This window comes from Lagopus muta, chromosome 6 (genome assembly GCF_023343835.1).
Source record: "Lagopus muta isolate bLagMut1 chromosome 6, bLagMut1 primary, whole genome shotgun sequence".
NCBI classification, from domain to species: Eukaryota; Metazoa; Chordata; class Aves; order Galliformes; family Phasianidae; genus Lagopus; species Lagopus muta.
Window position 1 is genome coordinate 6,442,261 of NC_064438.1, and position 21,249 is coordinate 6,463,509.

Genomic DNA, 21,249 nt, shown 5'->3' on the forward strand with positions numbered 1-21,249 from the left:
GCCGAGGCAGAGCCTGTCGTCGCACAGCTCTTAACAACAACTGGCTTTTATTAAAGTTCAGCCAAAACGACAACAATAAATAAAAGAAACACGGAGAACTTCAACGGATGGTGCGGAGAACAAGGGAGGGGCACGGCTGCGGTGATACCACACCAAATGGAGGCTGTGGCGCCCCAAAGTAGCCGCAGAATGGGAAAAAGGAGTGAAAAGAGCACCCAGCTGCCATCATTCCGCAGGGAGCTGTCCCTGGGCACTGAGACGATGCTATTTGCGCCGGTACAGACGATCCTGTGTGGCCATGCTGACCTTCTGGTGGTAATCCTCCATCTTGTCACACAGTTTCTGGAAGAGCTGGAAGGAAGGAGTAAGGCTGCTCTGTGAGAGCCCTCCACTTTATCCACACCTGCCCCAACCTTGGCTGCACGTACCAGGGTGTTGTTTGGGTTGGCAGAGCTCTCCCGCAGTGCCTGCAGCAGCTGGTCGATGGCAGTATAGGGCAGCCACACCATGGGGGCCGTGGCTGACAATGGGAACTGCAGGGAGGAAGAACCTTTATACCACGCTGCCCCAACTATGTTCTCCTGCCCATACCAGGATTCACGCGGAGAGGCCCAGTATTCAGTTCAGCTCACCTCGATTCCAAAATATTCGTGCCCTTTGCCCAGCACAGCATCCACATACTCCAGGACCAAATCCCCTGCCTCTTCCAGCAGGTCGTAGTTCAGGTAGAGACGCAGCAGCGCAGCAGCATCCACTTTCTGCAAAGAGCCCAAGAACCCCTTCTGAGCCTCTGACCAGGCACAGAGCCCCTGACACATTCCCGGGGCTGAGAAGTAACAAAGCTTGTGCCTCCTTTGGGAAGTGATCTCCGGCTGCTTTTTTGGCCAAAGCAGCACAGGAGGCACGCTGCACAGTGAGGCTGTTCTCACCTTGTAGCTGTTAATGAGCCAGTTGGGCAGAGGGATGCCATGTGCCAAGAGCTTGTTGATGACGCAGCGATGGTACAGGCTGTTCTGGGACGGGTAGTGCTCCAAGTAAGATGAGAGCAGCCGCCAGGCTTCATCTGTGGCACTGCAAGGCAATATTTCTCTCAGCACCCTGCCAGCATCCTCTGAGAGTGGCTGCAGTGCCACAGGGCATTCCATGAACCCATCCTGCTGCTCAATGTCTGCCTTCTACAGCCACCTCAAGCCCTCAATGCAGTCACCATACAAGGTTTTAGGAGCCTCTGGCCTTTCACAAGGCTTTAGTCTCCAGTCTTTGGGGTAAAGAAGCCTCTCCTCTGTTCCTCTCCCCCACAGCTGAAGATCTACCTGGACTCCTTGGTGGTAAACAGCGGTGGGAGCTGGTTTGATGCCAGCCACTTCCAACCCTCTGCCTGTGCTGCTTCCCCTCCCAGCTGGAGCTTGATGCACCTGAAAGACAGAAAGCAGTGCAGACCACGTCTTTGGGAGTCACAAGCAGTGCCCGAGACAGGAGCTGGCTACGTACTTGAACGTGAGCCCCTCGAAGATGGGTGTCAGTGGCAGCTTGAACGTTTGGCACAGGGTGATGGTGGTGTCAAAGAGGCCAGCCTGGATGAGGAGGGCAAGTGCCTCCTCAGGCGTGGAATTGCCTGTGGGACGCAGAACCAGGTGAGCACCTCCACAGCCACAGCTACTGGGCTCAGCCCCACGCAGTTCCATGGGCAGAGCTCCAGCAGTACCATGTGGGTGACACAAGGAGGCTCCTCTGCACCTCTCTCACCTGCCAGTGCATCTGTAGACAGGTTGTGCTGCACCAGAGTCAGACGGGTCCGGGACAGCACGTACTCCCTTTCCAAATCCTCCAGTTTCAGGATTTCGATTTGGCGTGTTGCTGTAACAGATGGATGCAAAGGGACCTCAGCATTTAAAAAAAGAACAACGGAAAAAATCTCCTTTGGCAAGATGGCATCTACAACCCTGTGCCATCCTCAGAGCGCTCACACCAGAAAGAACCGGGAGGAACTGGGTTTTGCTGCCCTAAAGTGTGCATATTTCCTTGTCACAAATGTTCCACTCCTCATCTGTCAGGGACACAAATTCCTGAGTCACCTTGTGTTTAGAAACAGCTGCTGCTCTGCCTGCCCAGCATGTGCTACAAAGGAGTTCATTTGAAAGTTATCGTTTTAAAAATATCTGACCTGAAACTTTTCTAGAGTAATGCTGAGGATTACTCCCGCCCCATGCTCTGGCAGACACAAAACAGAAACCACACCAGGAGAGATGAGCCACACCAACAGGACTCCCAAGAGCACGAGCAACAAGAATTTCAGAGAACTAGGAACTGCCTCAAAAGGGCTTTGTTACAACTTATTTTCACAAACACATCTAAGCATAAACACATAAACAAAACCACATCTAACTGCAGAAAGAGTAGGAACACAAAGTCCTTGTGGGAGAAGTGCTACATGGCAGCACACTGCAGCTAGGAGATGCTAACACTAATGGACTGCATGTGCTTACAACCCCCAGATTATAAACCTGTCAGAGACGAGCCTCCACGAGGCAAGGGGAAAAGCTGTGGGAGTGCAGGAGATGGGAAGAAGTCAGTAGCAGGCACTTACTGGGGACTGCAGCACACTCCCCATCGTGGCTTCTCTTTGGGGATGCTCCAGGCCGCTCGTACTTGCAGGAAAGAAGTACAAAAAAGGTTGATGCCCAGCTGGTTTCTGAAGGACAAATAAGCACAATACACTCCAGCCCTCAGCTCTCCTCTCAAGCCCTGATTTGAATGAGGAATATGCAACCGTGCAACTGCTTATCAGTTCAGGTTACGTTTCCTTATCTCTGGCTATCAAACACAGCGCAGCGCTGACTTTTCAGGATACAGCCACCTCCTCTCCACAAAGAGATCGGAAATACAAACCATGTTTCTGTAATCCTCCCCTGGACTGGAATTTCAGCTGTTCGGTCTCCCTGAGATTTGACTTATCTTTAACAAGAGGTGCTACTTTGCTTCCTGTGGAACTCGCAGGTTACAAATACTCTCTGCACTATCACAGCCACATTTCTCATCAAGCTGCATGCACAAGAATTTTGGAAGCAACCTCCCCAAGCACAGATCTAAATGTCCCTACAGTCTGAGGGCAGAGGGCTGGTGACAAACTCACAGATCCCCTACCATAGCTCCAGACACTGGCTGCGCTATCCAGGCGTACTCAGGGCGGATGAGCCGTAAGCAGTTAAGGGCTGCGAGGAAACAGTTGCTCTGCTTCTGCAGCCCTTTGAGCGTCCGCACCTCGCGGCCCAGGCGCATGCCGTACTCAAACATCACCGTGCCAGCTGAGGAGAGAAGGGGATGCATCAGCTGCGCCATTGTTGGGACGAGGTGAACGGGACAGGGCCGCTCCGCCCCACACCTCACCCTTGCGGTAGTTGTGGCGGTAGATGTGGAAAGCGTAGAGCAGCTCGTAGTAATTGTGGGTCATCAAGTCCACTGCTCGAGCGTGGGACTCTATGATCCCCACAACCTGCGACGCAAAGAGGCTCAAAGAGGTCAAAAATCCTCTCTGAAGGAGTTGCGCCCCCCACTCCTCCCAGAGCAGGTTAATTAATTACCTCATCATGGAGATTGATGTAAGGGAACTCTACCAGGTCCTGGAGCTGGGAGCGCTCACAGAGCACAACCACTAGCTGGCGCAGACAATCCAGCTGCCTGCGGAGGGAAAGCACAGCCCTGAGCTGACCCACCATCGGGATGCAGGCTCTGAGCCGCCAGCATGCTGCTTTGGGATGAGAGCCAAAGGTTTACTGGCTCCAGACCAAGAGGTCCCTTCAGGTTTCTCCTGTGCTGGCAACAAAGGCTAGCAGAACGTCTCTCTGCGCTGCTTGCGTTGCTCAGGAGGGCAGCCTCCCACCCCCAGCTCTGTTTGGCGAGGCTTTCTGTGGCCCCCAAACTAAATCACAGCTCCACTTTCCAGAGAACCTCATCTCCAGCTTCTAGCCCCTCCTGCCCACTGCACTCTCCCCGGCGGCTGTGAAGCTTCCTCTGCACAGCTCATTTTAAGGAGGTACACAAGACAAAATTCCATCCCAAGTCTCTTTCCTTTAGTAAACTACATTAATCAGACTCCTAAAGCCCTCCCAAATGTAATGCTGCATGCAGTTCTTCAGCCATTTTGTTTCTGTTTCTTTCTCTGAATAAGGCCCTGTGTTTTCTTTCAGTTTTCACCAAGGGGATGGTATTGCCAATTATAACCACTCCTACAAAAATTAAGTACGTCTCTTTAAAGGCATCTTTACACAGAACCTCTTAATGCAGCAGTCCTGCCCTGCAGCGCCTGCTTCCTTTTGCTTCAACACAAAAATTGGAAGAGGCAGGAGCTTCAAGACAAGTGAGCATTTAAGGGATAAAGCTGTCACCTACCTGCTTCGATCTGGGTTTTGGATTAAGGCGATGTATGCATCTCTGTTGTGCCCTAAATCCAAGTGGTGTTTGAAGAGGCAAGTCCTCAAGGTAGCCTGAAAACACCACACAGCACAGAAGAGCACATTTCAAGTTATGCAACTAAGAACCAATTCCTGTGTAAGGTCCCTGAAGAAGCATCTTGGAGCAGAAGAAATCCTGTACCTGGGCTCTGCAGTCATCCACCGATTCCATGATGGCCAGAGAAGCCAGCTCGATGACCAGCTCTGGTAAGCCAACCATTTCCAACAAGCGCAGAACCTGCAAGTCACAACTCTAGCCATATGAGCAGTCAAGATACTTGGCCACTGTATCTTAAGTGGCTAGAGCAAAAAAAAGAGAAGCATTTTGTTAAGTTGCAGAGGTGTGAACCAAATCCAACACAACGGGTCCAGGCCTTACTGGATGAACAACCTTTAGAGAAATGTGAGTTTCCTGAACGTTTCATGGCTACAGGAAGCCATTGCAACAGAGGTGAACGATGCTGTCCCTGAGCAAACACTCTGCTTGATACAGAGAAAAGTTCCCTCTCCAGAGGCACCAGACAATCCTTGCGCTTCCTGGGCTTTAACAGCAGAGAATCTCTTACAAGGAGCTTAGATCCAAGCTTGCAGCCTGCCTGAACTATGGCATCATAGGATCTTCTCATATCTCAGTTTAAAGACATTAATTTTAAGTTGCCTCAAAGCAGAATAATCGTCCCTCAAAGCAGCACCTTACTTCTAGCCTGGACATGCCTGGCCCCCCCTTCCAGCAGCTGGATCTCACAGTCCCCTGCTGTTAGGAAGCCAAGAGGTGGAAAGTACCTAGCTTTTGCACTGTAGTCAGTCTCCTCGTGGTTATCCCCAAAACTAAGCTGGCATTTCCCAAAAAAAGTGTGTTTTTCAGGGTTGAAGTCACCTTCCCAAAAGCTTGGGGCCTCTCCACAAGCAGTGCTGGTGTGGAACAGCTCTGCACTGTTGGGGGCCACACACGCTGGGTGGGCTGAGCCATACCTTGTTGTAGTACTGCAGACGTGGGGTGGAGACCATCTCACCCTCCTCAGGCTGGATCAGCCTGTCCAAGAACTCCTCTTTTCCCACCTCAGAAGCAGCTTGGCAGAAGTAGTCCAAAGCCTGGAAGCATAGCAAAGAGCAGCTGCAAGTGTACCTTTGGGGACTGCCCCAGCCTGCTGTACTGGAGAAGACAGTGCCACCCATTTCAGCTTCATCCTACAGGTCCTGCTGGCCCCAAGCTGCAATAAGAACTGCCCTGACAGCAGGGCTCACTGTCCTCCCCCATCCCCCACCCCCCACCCCTGCTCCCTGCCCAGAGGCAGAGCTCAGATCGACGTTCCCTGAGCTACACAACAGAAACAAGGCCCTAGCAGCAAATACAACCGCAGTGCCTTACTTTGTGGCCCTCACCCATGACGAGGTAGCACCTGCCCATCATGAAGCAGCAGGAGCCCACATTCACATGGCACCATGGCTGCAGCAGGCGAATGTATTCCTAGAGGGAAGGAAGAGATGCTTTCATCACCACCTCTGGCAGGCTCATTTCCCAACCTCAACATCCCCTTGGAGTGTAGAGACAGACAGTCTCTACAGCTTGCTTGAAATCTCTCCAATATCTGCAAGAAACACATCAAACTGCAGCCAGCATCCCAGAGAATCATGCAGAATGCCCGCTACAAACTGCTGTAGGAGCAGGGCAGGAGATGGAGAGCAGCCAGAGCACCAATTACAAGCTGCCAGGCGCTAGGTGGAGGGCAGTTTGCACCAGGCACACATCACAACTAAAAGCCATAGCACAGGGCAATGTAACTCACCCCGGCCCTGTGCCTGCTTCATCAAGATAACAAAGACTGAAAAATGTCATCATCATCATCGACCGGGAGGGAGCTAGAAGACATGATGAAGACTCAGTAGCTGGGAGAGTGCTGGCTGTTCTTTGCACTCAGAGAAGCAGAGCTGTGCTAAGCTTGCTGAGGTGCAGCAGGGAAAGGCACAGGGGAGCCAGGAGTTGGCAGCAAAGCCCAGGTTTTGCTGTCCCATCCCAGTCTCAGCAAGCGCAGCTCTGTGAAACACCATGCAATAACACATGCTCTGAGCATGGATTCCCTGCTCAGATTAGCCACCTACAACAGATAAATCCCACCCCGGACTTATTCACACACAATAAGCACCAAGGAGAGTTTTGGCACCCATTCCAGGCAGCACTTTGGTCACCAGACCTTCTCTGTGCCCGTATGGAACTTGCAGGGCGCTTCCTGTATCTCCACCCCTATTTGGGTCACCGCATGCACGCTTGCAGTCAAAGCTGCTGTTAGCTCTCTGAGGTCAGTGCACTTAATCCAAGTTTACGTGACTGGCTGGGATCAGCAAGCCTGACAGAAGGCAGCGAAGAGGAGAAGTGCCCACTCCTGCAGAGTGGAAGTCTCTCGTACCTCCTCGAGGCAGGACACGAGCGAGGCAAAAGCAGTGTGAGGAAATTCAAAGCGTGCTCACACCACACGTGCACATATGCCAGAAGCAGAGCGATGCTGCCTGAACCGTCCTGGCATTTCCTGGCTCAGAAGAGCTGCAGATTTGACATTCTTCTTAGTAGCACGATGAGCACAAAAGAAAGCAATTCAGCCCCTGGGTAGAAGGGACTGCAAGAACAAGAGTTCTGCTAAACATAGGAGAAAAGTCTCTTTAGTAGCATCCTGCCTAGGCCTGAATGCCTCAGGGACTACTGTCAGTAATGGAATGAGGAGCATCACATGGCAACACAGACAAGAAATCACTCTTCAGTAGAGCACACGCAGCTGCAACCACCAAACCCCACAGCACACAAGAGGGGACAGCACGAGAAATAATCCCTGACACGCAGCTGTGGAGACACCCAAAAGAAAGAACAGTAACAGCACGTGGGAGAGCACAGTTGGTGATGGGAAGACAGATGGATGTTTCTTACACTGCTCTTCACCAGCAAGGACACTGAAGAAATGAGTGAGGCTTCCTGAAAATGCATTTCTGCTGCATCTCTAATCTGGTAGGCAAGGTGCTCACCATGGAACCACAGCTGCCTGTGGGCAGCTAGCAGTTGATGAGGTTAGGGCCTTGCTGTGACAGCCAAAGAAGTTCCACAGCATCGCGTTCTCGAGACTGTGCTCCTCCTTCAGCAGGGCATGTCACGATCCTGAGCACTTGTGCTTGAATTTTCTTGCAAAAAGATGCAAGAGGAAATAAGTAAGAAGACTATCTTAAACAAATCTACTACTGAACTGTGCTGCATTTTCCAAGTACAATATAATCAGCTAAAAAGCTCTTCTCTTAGCAGAGGCTGAGGCGGCCACTAAAAGGATGATGATAGATACAATATGGAAGTCAGTTGCAGAGGCAGGTTTGTGTTGATTCTCCTCCAAAATCTTGTTCCTTGTAGACCATTTCCTTCCCAGGAGAAACTTCTAGCCCATCACCTCCAAACTGGAGACATGGGAACAGAGCAGGTGGGAAGATCATTTTGTGCTTGACCTCAGAGGGCAGCAGCTACAGGAAAGCAGAAGCTCAAGACATGCAGATGGTTCTGGAGAGACTGCAGGTATTGAAGGGAAGAAAGAAAAAAAAAAAAAAGGCACTCACCTGCAGCTGGGTGTACTGGCAGCTCCCCATCAGGCACTCTGGGAAGAGGAACCCAGGATTGCTGGGCCATCTGAGCAGGAATTAAGGAACAGGTCTGGTCCAGAGAGCTCAGAGCGTCGGGCTAAAACTCTGCACATGCTCTTCTTCCATTTGTGGGGGAAAAGGACAGAAGATTAAGCTGCTCTTTCTACAGATCATTATTTTGTAATAAGATTTATCCATATTAGACCAAAACTATTAGCGTATCTAATCCACAACTGCCCAAATCTCGTTACCCTTCCAAATCTCCCAGCATCACACCTTGCCAAGTAAACCTGCCAGACAGAGCTCAGGGGCTTAAAGTCAAAAACTCAAATACCTCAATAGAACAGATTCCATGAAATCTTAAAATACCCACAAATCCCATTAACGCTTACAACAGCCACTTGTTTAGGAGACTCGACTTTGAAATTTGGGTGCAGGAAGTTTTTGGAATGAGATGGCCAACACACCGCCCCAGCTGCTCTCAGGACAGAGCCCCTGCATGTTATTTTATACATAACCCCCCCCTCTTGCTACAGCCCAACAGAAAGCACAGCTCACAGCCAAGGATACAGGAGGGGCAGAAAGTCAGCCATTACTGTGGTGATGAGATGGGGCCAATTCAAACTCGTTTCAGCCAAAGAGGCGTTTGGTTGCAGGAAGAGTCGGGAGACGATGTGCTTTCTGGCCACTTCCTGAAAGAAGAGCTCCACGATTGTCTGAGGGCTGGATACTGAAATACAAGATAAGGAAGCATGGAGAACAAGGCCTGCAACGGGTCTCCCAGGTTTCTACACACAGCTACTGTGCTGGGCTCATCAGCTTGAGGACCACAGGTAAAGCCGGAGCAAAACAGCAAGGACATTCTGTGCTCAGACATGTGGGTATAGGATTTCTCTCAACTTCTAGTTAAATCAGAGGGAGCAGCAGGAGATCAGAAACCCACACGCCGCAGCGTTTATTAATTGCAGCTCGATTACAACACAAATAAAGGCCTGTGCTCCTCCCCAGCTGCGCCATTCGCAATCCTTCTGCAGCTTTCCCCAGTGTTTTGCAGGGCAGTGCTGAGGGAGAGCCGATTTTGCTATCTGCTTCTCTCCAAATGCCTCCCTCCTCATTCCAGTCCCCTAAGCAGCATGATCTCTCATGAGCTAACTGTTTTCAATGCCTCTTTCCAAGCTGCCCCCTCCTTTCCATCTTCCCCACGTCTCACATATTTTTCCTGAAGCACAGTGACCAAACAGGACTTTCCTCATGAATAGGCCAAGCAATAACCCACAACACTGGCGAGCACACAAAGGATGTTTTCAATTTTGCTTTCAGGCACTGACATTTGCGTCAAAGGCAACTGCTCCCAAACTGAGACACCGACAGAGAGTTCGAACACCAAAGATTGCAGCCCAGTTACAGAAAACACAAACCCTGCAGGGCTGTCAGCAAATGGAGAGAACTCCTCCTAAACTCCCTGCAGCCTGCTGCCTCCTCACTTTTTGCAGCTCCCTCTGAAGCGTTTCAGCCCTGAAGCACCACACAAATTAGTCACAGGCTCTGACTGCGCGTTCTCCTCCCTATCCTGCTCATCACCTCTCTCTGAAACCATTTCAAGGCACCTATCCCCCTAATTAAGTTGCTTCGTGATCTCCCCCGTTATGATTCTTCCCCGAAGATGCTAGCTGAAAGCATAATGACTTTATCTGGGGATTGCAGCAAGACATAAAATGTGAGCAGGTTATCAGCTGCAATTTCCCACTTAAGCTACTGGCTGTGAGCAGCACTCGCACCTGAAATGCAAATTCTTGGAAGCACAAGCACATTTTGGGGAAGCATCTTCCATATTCTGCCCCTTCCCTAAGCTGCTGCTCCTGCTTGATAAAGGCCAGCGAGCAGGACAGGCCTAACGCAGCTGACTACACTCCCTCCAATGTTGCAAGATACTTTGTTATTTTCAGTGCACAGCATGAACAGCAAAGGAGAGCTGCTCAAACACACCACCCATTGGCTCTCTGCCTTTAGCATTTCCCTTGGGTGGCAGAGAAAAAAAAAGTTTAAGAATTCTATTTAACAAGAAACCGAGAGCTGGCAAACTGTAAACATCTTACCTAGCTTATGGGGTGTTTGAACAGTAGTGTCTGCTAACTCCAACACAGAGAGATGCTGCAGATTTGATTCCCTAGAGAAGAGAAAGCCATCAGCAAAGAGACAACAAAACACCTCCTGCTTTAATTGTACTCATTGTTCAACTCAAATCACTCCTACTGCTGAAGGCAACAGTGCACAGAACAGCAAGACCTCGCAGGGCAGATTTAGCACAAGGCAAGGAGTCAGCTCAAAACACAGAAGATAAAAGCCACCCTAGCACAAACTAACTCTGAGAGCAATACTCCCACAGCAACCACCACCATGCACTGCTGGAAAGGGGACTTCAGGTCAATTCTGAAGCAGCCTACAATTAAAGAGAGAAAGGGCGAGGCAGGGACTCACAACGTGTCCAAGGGGATGTCCGACGCCAGGCGCTGGCTGGCCCACCTGATCACATAGTAGGAGAGCAGCAGAGGGGAGGTGCGGTGCAGCAGGTCCTGCTGAGATTGGAACAGCTGTCCCCCCCCCAGAACCACCTGCAAACAAAGCACAGGGGCTGATATGTCGAGAGGCTAAGCAACAACCCCTTCCCCTCGGTGCCAAGGGGTGAAGCAGAGACTCTGGAGGCCCAGGTGCCATGGGGAAAATATGACAAGCGGAGTGATGTATGAACCAAGGTGCTTGGCACTGCTGCAATGAAACACAGTGAGATCACAGTTTCGCTGTGGCCACATCCAGGAACTGCATCCCCTCTGCTCAAGCCAAAGATGACACAGACAGTTACACAGGAAGAACACCAATCCATGCTTGTGAAGGACAAGCATTTCAAGGCAGCAAAACGGCAGCTTCTGACCACACCACGTGCCTGGCTCCAGAAGGGCACCTTGCAACATGCTTTAAATGTCACTAAGACAAGCTTATCCAAGAAGAGGAGAAGGAGATTTGTTTTCACTGCATGACTGCAGCAGCACCTCCAAGTAAATAACACTGGTCTAAATAAATGACCCCTTTGCCCTGGGGGCTTGCTCCCCTCAAGTCACCAGCACCATTGCTTGCTCAGCCCCCCCAGCCAGCAGAATCAACCCTGCCTGGGCTACCCTATAAACACAGCTGCCATCGTGGCAGCTGCTGGCACTGGCTGGAACAGCCTCGCACGGAAAGCAAAACCACGGCCTCTGGGTAAATGCTGCTGCTGTGAGGCAGAAGAGCTGTGTGCTGCGTTGCTGGATAACAAGGCTGCGATTGTCAGCCGTGCTGTGGGAGGGACGGGGACTGGATGGGAGAGCTGTGTGTGCTCAGGCAGCCCTGGTTTGGATGGAGGGCTGGAAACCACGTCCTCCTCCCTCAGAGAGTTTTGCTTCCTGGCTGTGCAGCATGGAAATGGGGAATTTGGGTGTGAGTGGCGCATGCTTCCCTCCGGATGACAAAAGACACGGGAGAGAACAGGGCTTGCCCAAGCCTCAGGATAGATCCAACAGTTGCCAGTGTTTTGTGGGAAGAGAGGCAGCTGGCACCAGGCGACCCAGATGCAAAAGTTCAAAAGGTGTGCTCGGTAGCTTGAAGGGCTGTACTCACAGGATTGCTCCGCCGCAGCAGTAGCTGTTGGAGGATCAGCAGGTCCCGACAGATCTGGAAACGGATCGTGGCAACCTTACACACCCCCCAGCACACCACACTGATGGCTGTACTGCTGCCGTAGAGCTGGGTGAGGTTCATACGCATATTTAGAGGGTGAGCTGAAAGAAAATCATGGAGATAAGGGGAGGAACCAGCCCAACAGGAACACTGGCTGAGCGGCCGCTTTCCCAGCCTAAAGTACTGCTGCAGAGCTTTTACCTCTTTCCATGTCAGCGTCGGTCTCGTAGTCCATCTCTCGGATGAGCACTCCGATGGCAAGGATAGGGTTTCTGATCTCCTGCAGTTTGCTATGTATATTCTCCATCACATTTTCCCTGTTAAAAAAAGAAAAGAAGAGGTTTAAAATGAAGAGGGCTCCCTGTTCGCCCTTACTGATCCTCTCTGGAAGGGAAAGCAGCCGATCAGCTTGGATGTTCTTGAAGGGAATCCTCTTCTGGCTCACAGTTTTATTACAGCGCCTGCAGAATCTAGGCTATTCATTCTGCTCCCCCAGGGCAGTAAGAAATAGCAGTCAGATAGCTGGCATTCCACATGGAGTGACTGGAGGAGGTTAGCGTGTAACCACACAGCTCGACCACGGCTCTGACCTCTAATAAGTGTGCCTGCACAATCAGCTAATAAGAACTTGTTCCTCTTCCACCCTGCCTCATCTCAGAATTGCATAAATTTTCTGCTCAGGAGAGCCCAAGGCAACAGCAAGGGGGGCTGGGGTGGAAATGCTTGCTAGCAGACCAATACCCAAGCCCACCATCTCCCTCTGGCAGCACAGAGAGAACCCATACATCTCCCCATGAGAGAGGACTGCTCCAGGCAATCCTTGCTCAGCCATCCCTGCCTGCAGGAATGCTTCTCCTTACGTGTCATTAGCTATCAAGTCCTCCAGGATCTGCTCTGCAGCCTTTTCTGGAGGCTGGAGGCAGGAGCAAGCCATTTCCATAGTGAATGCTATTTCCGCGGAAATTGATTTTCCGATCAGTCGAAGGCACTGGACAAGACAGACAACATCACGCGACATCTCCACATCTGCAATGAAAGAATCTAACTGTACTTTACAAGAGATTTCAACAGGAAGGTGGGATGACCACTCAAAACCGACTAGTCCAGCACACCATCAGCAAACACTAGCAGCAGATTGGTCTCAGTCACACGTGTCAGACTGACCCTGCCCTGCCCATGAGACCAAACAAAAGGTGGCAGTTGACAAAGGAAAGATTCGAACGTTTTTATTTGGCGGGGGGGAAATTAATGACAATTAACCATCAAATTCCCTCTAAAGCATTTTCTCCAGCTACAGGTTGAAAGGAAACGCTTAGAAAGAGCAAAGGAATGCAAAGCAGAGGGCTCAGCTCGTACAGCCAAGCTCCACTGCATCTGCCAAGGAGTCGCCACTCATGCTGCAGCAGCTCCCCGTTTGCAGCCCTCTCTTGCAACCAAGAAGATTTTCACATTCTTAGAAATTGTCTGAAAATTGACCTAAGGGTCAAGGGTTTACAGAAAAAAATCCCTGTTTTGCAATGCAGTCCCTCATGTATGTATTTTTTAAAGATCACATAACTTTTTTTTGAGAAGTCTGTACCAGATGGAGCAGGCTACGTCAGCCTCTCCAAACCCCAGGCCTCCAGCTTCCCTTCTACTGGAGCCAGAAATAGCTCAACCGAGTGGAGGATGATTAAAAATAACCCCAAAATAATAATAATTAAAAAAAAAAAAAAATCATTCAAGCACAAAAGTAGAAGTAACATTTTCCATTGCTTTTCTTCTTCCATCATCAGCAAAGCACAGAGGGCACTGTGGTGATGATATTCATGACAAGTTTTGCTCTCTCCACTATTTAATTCCTGGAGACGAGCTGCCCAGTCCCTTTCCATAGCCTATATGAAAATACTCCACTAAAAACTAAGCTAACGGTCTCAGATGCCAGAGTACTTGGAGAACTACAGGTTTCTTTCTCACCTGTCACTTCTTCAAGGAGTTTACTCCACCAGCACAGCACAGAGACTGGGGAATTTTATGAAACAGAATGGCTTGCAATGAGTCAGAGGAGGTCCTACAGCTCTTGGTGACTTCCGCAAAGCTGAAAGTGTTCACACCGGGGTGTCACCCGTAAGAGCCCTACGTACAGGGTCACCAGCTGGTATGATACAAAATTATGAAGTATTTCTGATGCAACTGCCCTCCTGCCTTGAACTTGCATTCCCCTGGTAGCTGCTAGAGACTGACTAAAAGCAGGGGACAGAAACACAAGCTCCTGAGCTCCAGCAGCACACTGCGAAGCTCCAGTGCAGCAGGTCTAACCCATAAAGCGGGTGTGAGGAAGGCACCAGTGTGTGTACTCAAGAGTTCAGAATGCCACAAGGCAAAGGATCACACCACTGCGGATGCCTGTCACAAAGCCTGATATCTAGGACTCTTCCTTTTAAAATTTTCTGAAATTTTTGGCATATTTTCAGCCCTGACACCAATTTTTAATACCTACTCTAGGGCTTGTGACAGATTTCCCAATACACAGTTGCCTACAGATGGCAAAACAGGAAAACTACGTGTAGAGAATTACAGTCAGGAGCACTTCAGAGGGCAACTACAGAAACTCCTGCATTCCTCTGCTACAGTCTTTCCCGAAAGGCAGCATTGCAGCCTCCAATAATGGAAGAGCTCTGCGTCTCCTCACCATCAAAGATGACAGCATCGTCCTCAGTCAGCAGATGCTCATTAGAGAGGAGATAGAGATGATCCACCAAGGAACAGGGCACAAGGAAGGACACGGACCCCTAGAAAGGCAAAGCAAAGCAATTCTTTGAGTTCCTCCAGTCACTCCTCAGTCAAAAGGGCACAGAAACACGTGGGCCAATTGCCAAAGTGCCCAGAGCACTGCTGCTCAGCCTCACCTTCTTCAGCAGGCACACCATGTTGGTGTAGGGGTTCAAGAGCAGGGCCAGGGGCTGCAAGAGAGCTTCCTGGTACTGAAGGCAGCAGGCACAGAACTTGGACCAGAAATCCACCTGCAGCTGACAGAACTCCTCCGGAGAGCACTCATGTTCTGTCACGCTGCCCTGGAACTAGCAGGACCAAAACAGCTTCAGATGGGAACAGGAAGGGAATGAAAAACTAGCGTCTGGACTGGTATTTTGTCCCTCCTGATCAGTATTACACAGTCAAAGACTTATGAAGACCACTTGAAGTTCCCTTCCCTACCATCCTACAGGCAAAATTTATTTGTTGCTACCATTTTCTCCCCACAAGACACAAAGAAGAACGGGGAATGAAAAAACAGGCAGGAAAGGTGAATCTTTTATTTCCTTAGAAGCAAAAACAGAGCTTACATAACTCCTCCAGAGAGACAAAAGATAAAACATGGCTCAGGGTCATGCTGCATTTAACCAACTTCAGTGAACCACCACAACACTACATAAAAATGGATGCAAGAAAAAAACATCACAAGGAAAAAGAAATCCTACCTCATTTTCCACAGCTAAGGTAACCTCTTTTTTTAACTCATCCCACGTCAGGTCCATGTACCGTTCAGTTCCTTGAGAAAAGATCTGAAAAGCAAGACAGCAAACCTTTCTTTAAGCCAAGAGAGCTGTCTTGGAGAGGCATTCAGCCATGCACAACAATCACAACACGTTATCTATTGATTTGTGGGTTGAAAGAGTGAAAACTCAGGGCTGGGTGCTAAGTGCTTCAGCCAGCTTCACTCTTCCTCGCTTGCTCCAGTGATCCCTGACAGGCCGGCAGGCTAAGAGCAAATTGATGCCAGCCAAGGAATCCTGCTGCCTCACATGTGAACTGCAAGGAAGAAGGTGAACAGAGAGAGCACCAAATGCTCTCCCACTAACCTGCAAAGCCTTCTGGATGGCTGCATTTGAGAAGTGGCCAGGCTTGAAGAGGTACTCCAAGTAGGTTTCCTGTGAAGAGGATGGCAATTTACAGAAACAACGTGTACTGGGAGGACAATATTTAAAATACTGCTGCTACTACTAGCTCCTGCTCTCAAACGTACCCCCTTGACGCGTATTACTTTTCAGCTTCAGTTTATGCTCACACTCTGCTCCAACCTCTCTTCTTTCCCACCCTTTGCAGCTCCCACAGCTGAATATGGCTCCCTGCACGCTCCAGACCTTCTTTATTCATACATTTTGTCTCAAGGACTCTGGACTGACTTGAAATTCTCCCCTTCCCTCAAATTCAGGCTTAATGCTTTAATGCTGTGATAAGAGCCCTAGGCTCATCTCCTTTAATATGGAACAACTTTAAGAAGTGCTACAAGATAAATTGTACATTTGAGCAGCCTTAACATTTTCCTTGGGGCACAGAAGCTTCATTAGTTCTTGTTGCTTTTCTAGTCAGCTCACCCTGGGGTCCTGGTCATGTCGAATTGTCACCTCCTCTTCAGGCAGTGGCTGCATGAACACCTGGTTCCACTGTCCTGCCACATTTCTGGAATAATTAAACAAAGAAACAAAAAAATCCTAATCAGTTTTGCATCTCAACACTCCCAGAAGCTATCACCTGAACCCAACCTGTCACTTGTACCAGCTGACAGACTGACAGCCACCACGGTCCCTCGGGTTTGGTGACGGCTTTGACTGGTGACAAACAACAGATTGAGCCAGCAGAGCTTTGTACTGCTATCCCCAACCCCAGCTAACCTGAATGCTCAGCATTTTTTTATCCAGTATTTAACTCCACGCCTGGTTACGCGCCAGGACTCTTAGCTTTACAGAAATAAGGGCAACACTTTCATGTCACTGCTCATCTCCAAACATGATCATACTTGGAAAAGAGCAGCCGGATCTGCTTTGGAGGAACTGTTGGTGAAGTGCAGCCCTCCCTCGCACCAAGCCTACTGCTAGGCTTCTTACATTTTTCACATTCCTGCAGCTGAGCTGTAGCATTATACAGCAGAACAACAACTAAAAAGTATCCATATGATCTGCACTGCAGGAAGACACAGCTGTGCACATGACACGAACACTGTGACAGCAAGAGGTGCTGGGTAAGAGCGGTCGATGGGCAGAGCAGCATCTGGCAGTTCCCCCCGCCAGTAACTCAAGGCAGAAACTCACTGCTCAAAGTTGATGTACTTGACGATGGTTTGGTTCTCTTCGTTATGCCACAGTGCCCAGATCTCAGCTGAGGTTAAGGCAAAGTCAATGAGAGTCTCCTGCAGCAAGGGCACAGATTGACGTTATCAGAAATGCGAGCAGAGCAGAGACTTGTGTGGTTAAAAACAGCCAAAATCTCCCTCATGCAATTTACCCATATTCTGGAGAGAATTCTTGACTGAGAGTTAAATCCAGCAGAGAACACTCCCTTCATATTTTGGAAGGACCTGCCCTGGCACTCACCTGGGAGGAGAACAGCGAGGATATGTGGTCAAGGCTGTAGCGGCTGCTCTCCGTGCTCACCAGCTGGAAGACACAGAACTACCAACACATCCTGTAAGACATTTGCTAAAGAGAAACACCAACCTGTGTGCTGCAGGGAAGCCTCTCCTTGCTCCCTGCCACTATTCACAGGCACTTGGTGTGGCAGCTGCCTGGCCAAGGGCAGCAGAGACTGGACTGAGCCAGCATTCCGGACTCCAGCCAGCCTTGTCGGCAGGACAGCCTGATCCCTGCCTGGACTTGAAGTCTTCTGAAAGACTGAATACCAGAAAAACAACAACACTGCTGGTTCCTGCGAGCGACAACATGATGCAGGTAAGCAGAGACAGAAAAGACTGGAATCCTCCAGCAAGCTACTGCAAACAAAGCTCTGTGTGTCCTTAACAAGTAAGCTAACACTGGAGAGTTAGCTGGAGAGAGAGAAACCATAGTGTGCACTTCTACTCAGAGCTCAAATCCCCCAGAGAACTGCAAGAAGAAGCTGTGCGAGAGATGAGGCTGTCCTGTGCTGTCAGTCTCCTCCTGCTGGATTTATTATTTACCACACGACATGGGAGTTCTACAGAAACTGACATTTCACAGTGCACTGCGATGCACTTGCTCGTTCCCAGGAGCCCAACGTAAACACACTCAGTGTTTCCACATTTACGGCTCCTTTCAGACCATTTCCCATGGCACGTATGTCCTACCAGGACAGACCGTGAATGAGCGGATCAGCACTTGGCTTAATCACATAGAGAACTCTCCTCCCGAGGCAAGGACACGTGTCCTATGATACTGAGGACAAAACTGTTTACTCAAAGCACTGCCTTCTCCCTCTGTAAGGGCAGACTTTTTGCCTTATGCATACTCAGCTCTGAGGAGGAATGACGTGTTTTCTGCATGGGCCAAGAAAAACGTGCTCATAGCAGGACAGCCTTGCTGCTCCCTACCTGCCCTCGCTTGGGTGCATGCATGTACACGCCGAGGTACAGTCCCAGGGACTGGGAGAAGGCCAGGCGCAAGCGGTGGCCGGTGCCAGCTGTGAGCCGCAGGTCCTTGCTGACCGGCATGAACTCCAGGAGGTCTGCAACCATCAGGCACATTTGATCCTGCACAGGAAATACAGCAAAGCAGCGTGAGAAATAAACAGGACTGCAAAGCTGCCTTCAGTTCTTTCCCAGGAGCAGCATGGCCAAATCCTTCCCTCCGGGATGTCAGCAAAGCATCCATATGTGCACTGTAAGCATTCTGGTTGCAGTTTAGCTCCCCCAGCTCATCTGTGCTCTCTCAGCCAGCACACAAAGCTTCCCCTCCCGCCAACAGCAGACACGCATTCCAGCACAGCCAAGCCGTGAAAGCCTGTGCTGGTTGATTAGCTCTGGAGCAAGCAGCACACAGCAAACAGAGGCTTTTATTAACTTCTTGTTGACAAAGAGTCACGTTACATTACCACTCAAGCAGCAAACACCCATTTCAGGTGCTGCCTCATCCCCTGGGGTGCTCGCACTTGCCTGAGTTAATTTGGAGATAACCCAATGCCACCTGTTAAACTACACCCGCATCCACACTGCTGCCCTGAACACATGCCTCACCTTGTAGGACCACATCCTAAGCTTGTGGTCCTGGCAGAGTGCAAAGAGAAAGGCATCGTGGTCCAGGCAATGAACTGCAAGGCTGATGGGCACATCTGATGGGCCACTGTCACCTCTGAAAGTACAGGCATTACAGCAGTGAGTTAAAAGGAAGCCAAGGTTGGCACACAAGTTCAAGACATCCAATTTCTCCTGCGATTTTTACCCAAGAACAGAGATGAAAGACTGAAGTGGGAAAAGTGAGGTGCCTGGCCTCAAGCAACACACCCCGGTGATCCAACTTATTCAGGGTGCTGAGGCTTCTTCCCATTTCCCAACATTTAACAGGGCTTTGGGTTTGATCATGTGCCATACGACTACAGTCCCCAAACGAGCTGCCTCTGCATATAACCTCTGCTGGTCAGAAAGGAGCCTGACATTTTGGAACAAGGACAAGAACATACAACTGTTGTAATCCTTAATCTGCCCTGGCTGTGAGCCACATCCTGGGCAAATCCTCAGAGGCCAATTACTCGACGTAACGCACTCACGAACACCAACGCATGGGATCAGCAGGACCCCATTAAGATGAACTAATCCATCTCACTGTGACAGGGCCCGTGACCCAGTTAACTTTTCAGACCACATCTGCAGATGCTGATTTGCCCACACTGGACTTTTACTAGAAACAACAGCTCCTCCTGCGTGAGGGAATCGTAAAACAAAGTGAGCTCCCTGTGTTTGTCCCCAAACACCAACCTGATGGCCGTTGGCATCCAACCGGTGAGGAATCGCTGTACCACCGAGCTCTGTTTCAATTCCACAACTGAAACAACTCCTTGCAAAATAAAAGCAACGCAAGAAAAACACACTGAGTGCTTGCTAACAAAACATCTGCTGCCAGCAGGGAGGCTGGTGTGCAGCAAGGCCGTAAGAAGCACGTGTGACAAAACCCAAACCCATCAAGATCCAGAGCTGAGAGAGGGGATACTGCATTGCACAGAAGGAGGTGCAAGGATGCAGCCTTACCAGGTACATCGTGAGGAGGAAGCTTAATAACAAAGATGCCTCCTGCTGCAGAGGGCAGAGCAAAAAGGGCTTCCCCATCACTGCTCAGCCAAGCTGCTGAGGCCACTGAATTGTCTGCCAAGCCCGGCACACTGGGAATCAGGTAGTAGCTGGATGGATCTCTGAAGTTGATTTTGCCAATATCTGTAAATACGGACTGCATTTGGCTCTCTGTTATCAGATCCTGGAAGAGGCAAAGGGAAGAGAACAAGCCTCAAGCACATACATAAGCCATGGAGGAAATAACCCAGCACTATGGAGCAACACTGCTATGTGATGAAAAGAGTTTTTCCTTTCAGTAAGAACTCTCATACTGCCAGTTGCTTTTGCTGCTTTCCAAGAGATGTAGGTTTTAAATCTCACTTTCCAGCAGTTTTCTCCCTGCTCACATATAACAATGCCCCCAGAGAAACCAATGACCACAAGTACAGGCCTTAAGCCCCTCATAAACCCCTCTACACACTCACCCCGCGGTAGGTATAGGCTGGGTGGGGTAGCAGGACACGGTGCACGCTCTGCACGGTGACCAGCAGCAACACCAGATGATTCTGCACCTCACACAGGTGCACACCACCCGGCAGCAGTGGGCAGCCCTGGATGCATAAACGCACAGCATTGTTCAGCAGCTCTGTGTCCAGTGATTCCTCCACTAGCTCAAGGGTGTCCCCTGATGCTGTCCTGAGAGGAAAAGGGAAGTGTGGGACACAGGGGACAACAACTTGGGGGCATGCAGAGACAGAAAGGAGGGGCTTCAGGCAGGCAAAGCCATCCCTGCCTGCCCCACACCCACCCCATCTCTTCAGCCCCCTCTATTCCTGCCTGCTCCAAAATTCATCCCTTCTACAACAAAATTCCTTCCTTCTTTCCCTGCCGGCTCCAATTCAACCTCCACCCACCACGACCCCTCTTCCCTCCCTGCCTGCCCCCAAGCCCATCCTCAACCCTCACAACCCCACCTTCCATCCCTACCTGCCTTCAAACCCATCCCCATCCACCCCACAGCCCCAAACCCACCTCCCCTCTTACAGCCGCCCCTCCCCTCTATCAGACCACCCCTACCCCAAAACCCACCCCCTCACAGCCCCTCCATGCCCCAAACCCTCCTCCCACGCCGTCACAGAGCACCGTTTCTTCCCCCCCCCTCCCAATCCCGCCCCCGTCCCCTCACAGCCCCGCCCGCCCTCACTCACCACCTCACGCAGCGGTTCCGCGTGGCCGCCCCCAGCTGCGCGCACTCTCGGTAACAGAACCCCCCAGCACTATCCCCGTAACGCCCGGCGAGGACGGGGGTGGTGTCTGGCAGGCTGAAGGATACCTCACGGAGCCGCCGGGACGGGGCGCGAGGCGCCGGGCCCAGTTCCATATAGCTGCGCTCCGCCAGCCCCGCCGCCATCTTGTCGGTACCTTCCCGCCCGCGCGGGGCAGCACGGGAAATGGCGGGCGGGGAGGAGGCGGTGCCCCCCACCG

The 21,249-nt window shown here is 50.6% G+C and overlaps 1 protein-coding gene across 2 annotated transcripts; it reads right to left on the bottom strand.

The window, feature by feature from the left end:
- Nucleotides 1-28: 28 nt before the first annotated feature.
- NUP160 (nucleoporin 160) lies at nucleotides 29-21,205 on the bottom strand. 2 transcript variants are annotated; one of them, XM_048949550.1, is made up of 35 exons: nucleotides 20,973-21,205; nucleotides 20,250-20,460; nucleotides 19,744-19,966; nucleotides 19,474-19,552; nucleotides 18,736-18,850; nucleotides 18,094-18,252; nucleotides 17,123-17,200; nucleotides 16,841-16,938; nucleotides 16,127-16,211; nucleotides 15,611-15,679; nucleotides 15,230-15,313; nucleotides 14,660-14,830; nucleotides 14,443-14,542; nucleotides 12,632-12,797; nucleotides 11,973-12,088; nucleotides 11,712-11,872; nucleotides 10,539-10,672; nucleotides 10,157-10,227; nucleotides 8,631-8,790; nucleotides 8,037-8,106; nucleotides 5,821-5,919; nucleotides 5,424-5,543; nucleotides 4,594-4,689; nucleotides 4,390-4,484; nucleotides 3,582-3,678; nucleotides 3,388-3,493; nucleotides 3,145-3,305; nucleotides 2,588-2,648; nucleotides 1,747-1,857; nucleotides 1,492-1,615; nucleotides 1,314-1,415; nucleotides 930-1,071; nucleotides 633-758; nucleotides 429-533; nucleotides 29-351 (listed from the first exon to the last, which is right to left on the bottom strand). In XM_048949550.1, exons 1-35 carry the CDS (start codon nucleotides 21,173-21,175, stop codon nucleotides 265-267), a joined length of 4,185 nt encoding a protein of 1,394 aa, XP_048805507.1. In that variant the 5' UTR covers nucleotides 21,176-21,205; the 3' UTR covers nucleotides 29-264. The 2 variants fall into 2 exon arrangements, 1 of the variants encoding a protein (XP_048805507.1); XR_007377914.1 differs by lacking the exons at nucleotides 29-351; nucleotides 429-533; nucleotides 633-758; nucleotides 930-1,071; nucleotides 1,314-1,415 and having other exon boundaries at nucleotides 1,505-1,615; nucleotides 2,588-2,692.
- Between the last annotated feature and the right edge of the window lie 44 nt (nucleotides 21,206-21,249).

Bases quoted from the DNA above. Each gene is read 5' to 3' on its own strand.
- NUP160 (XM_048949550.1), bottom strand. From the start codon at position 21,175: ATGGCGGCGGGGCTGGCGGAGCGCAGCTATATGGAACTGGGCCCGGCG. The intron at 19,553-19,743 runs GTAAGGCTGCAT...TTATTTTGCAAG, and splicing joins TCCTCCTCACGATGTACCTG to GAGTTGTTTCAGTTGTGGAA. The intron at 17,201-18,093 runs GTAGGGAGCAGC...ATGTGTTGGTAG, and splicing joins ATGCACCCAAGCGAGGGCAG to TTCTGTGTCTTCCAGCTGGT.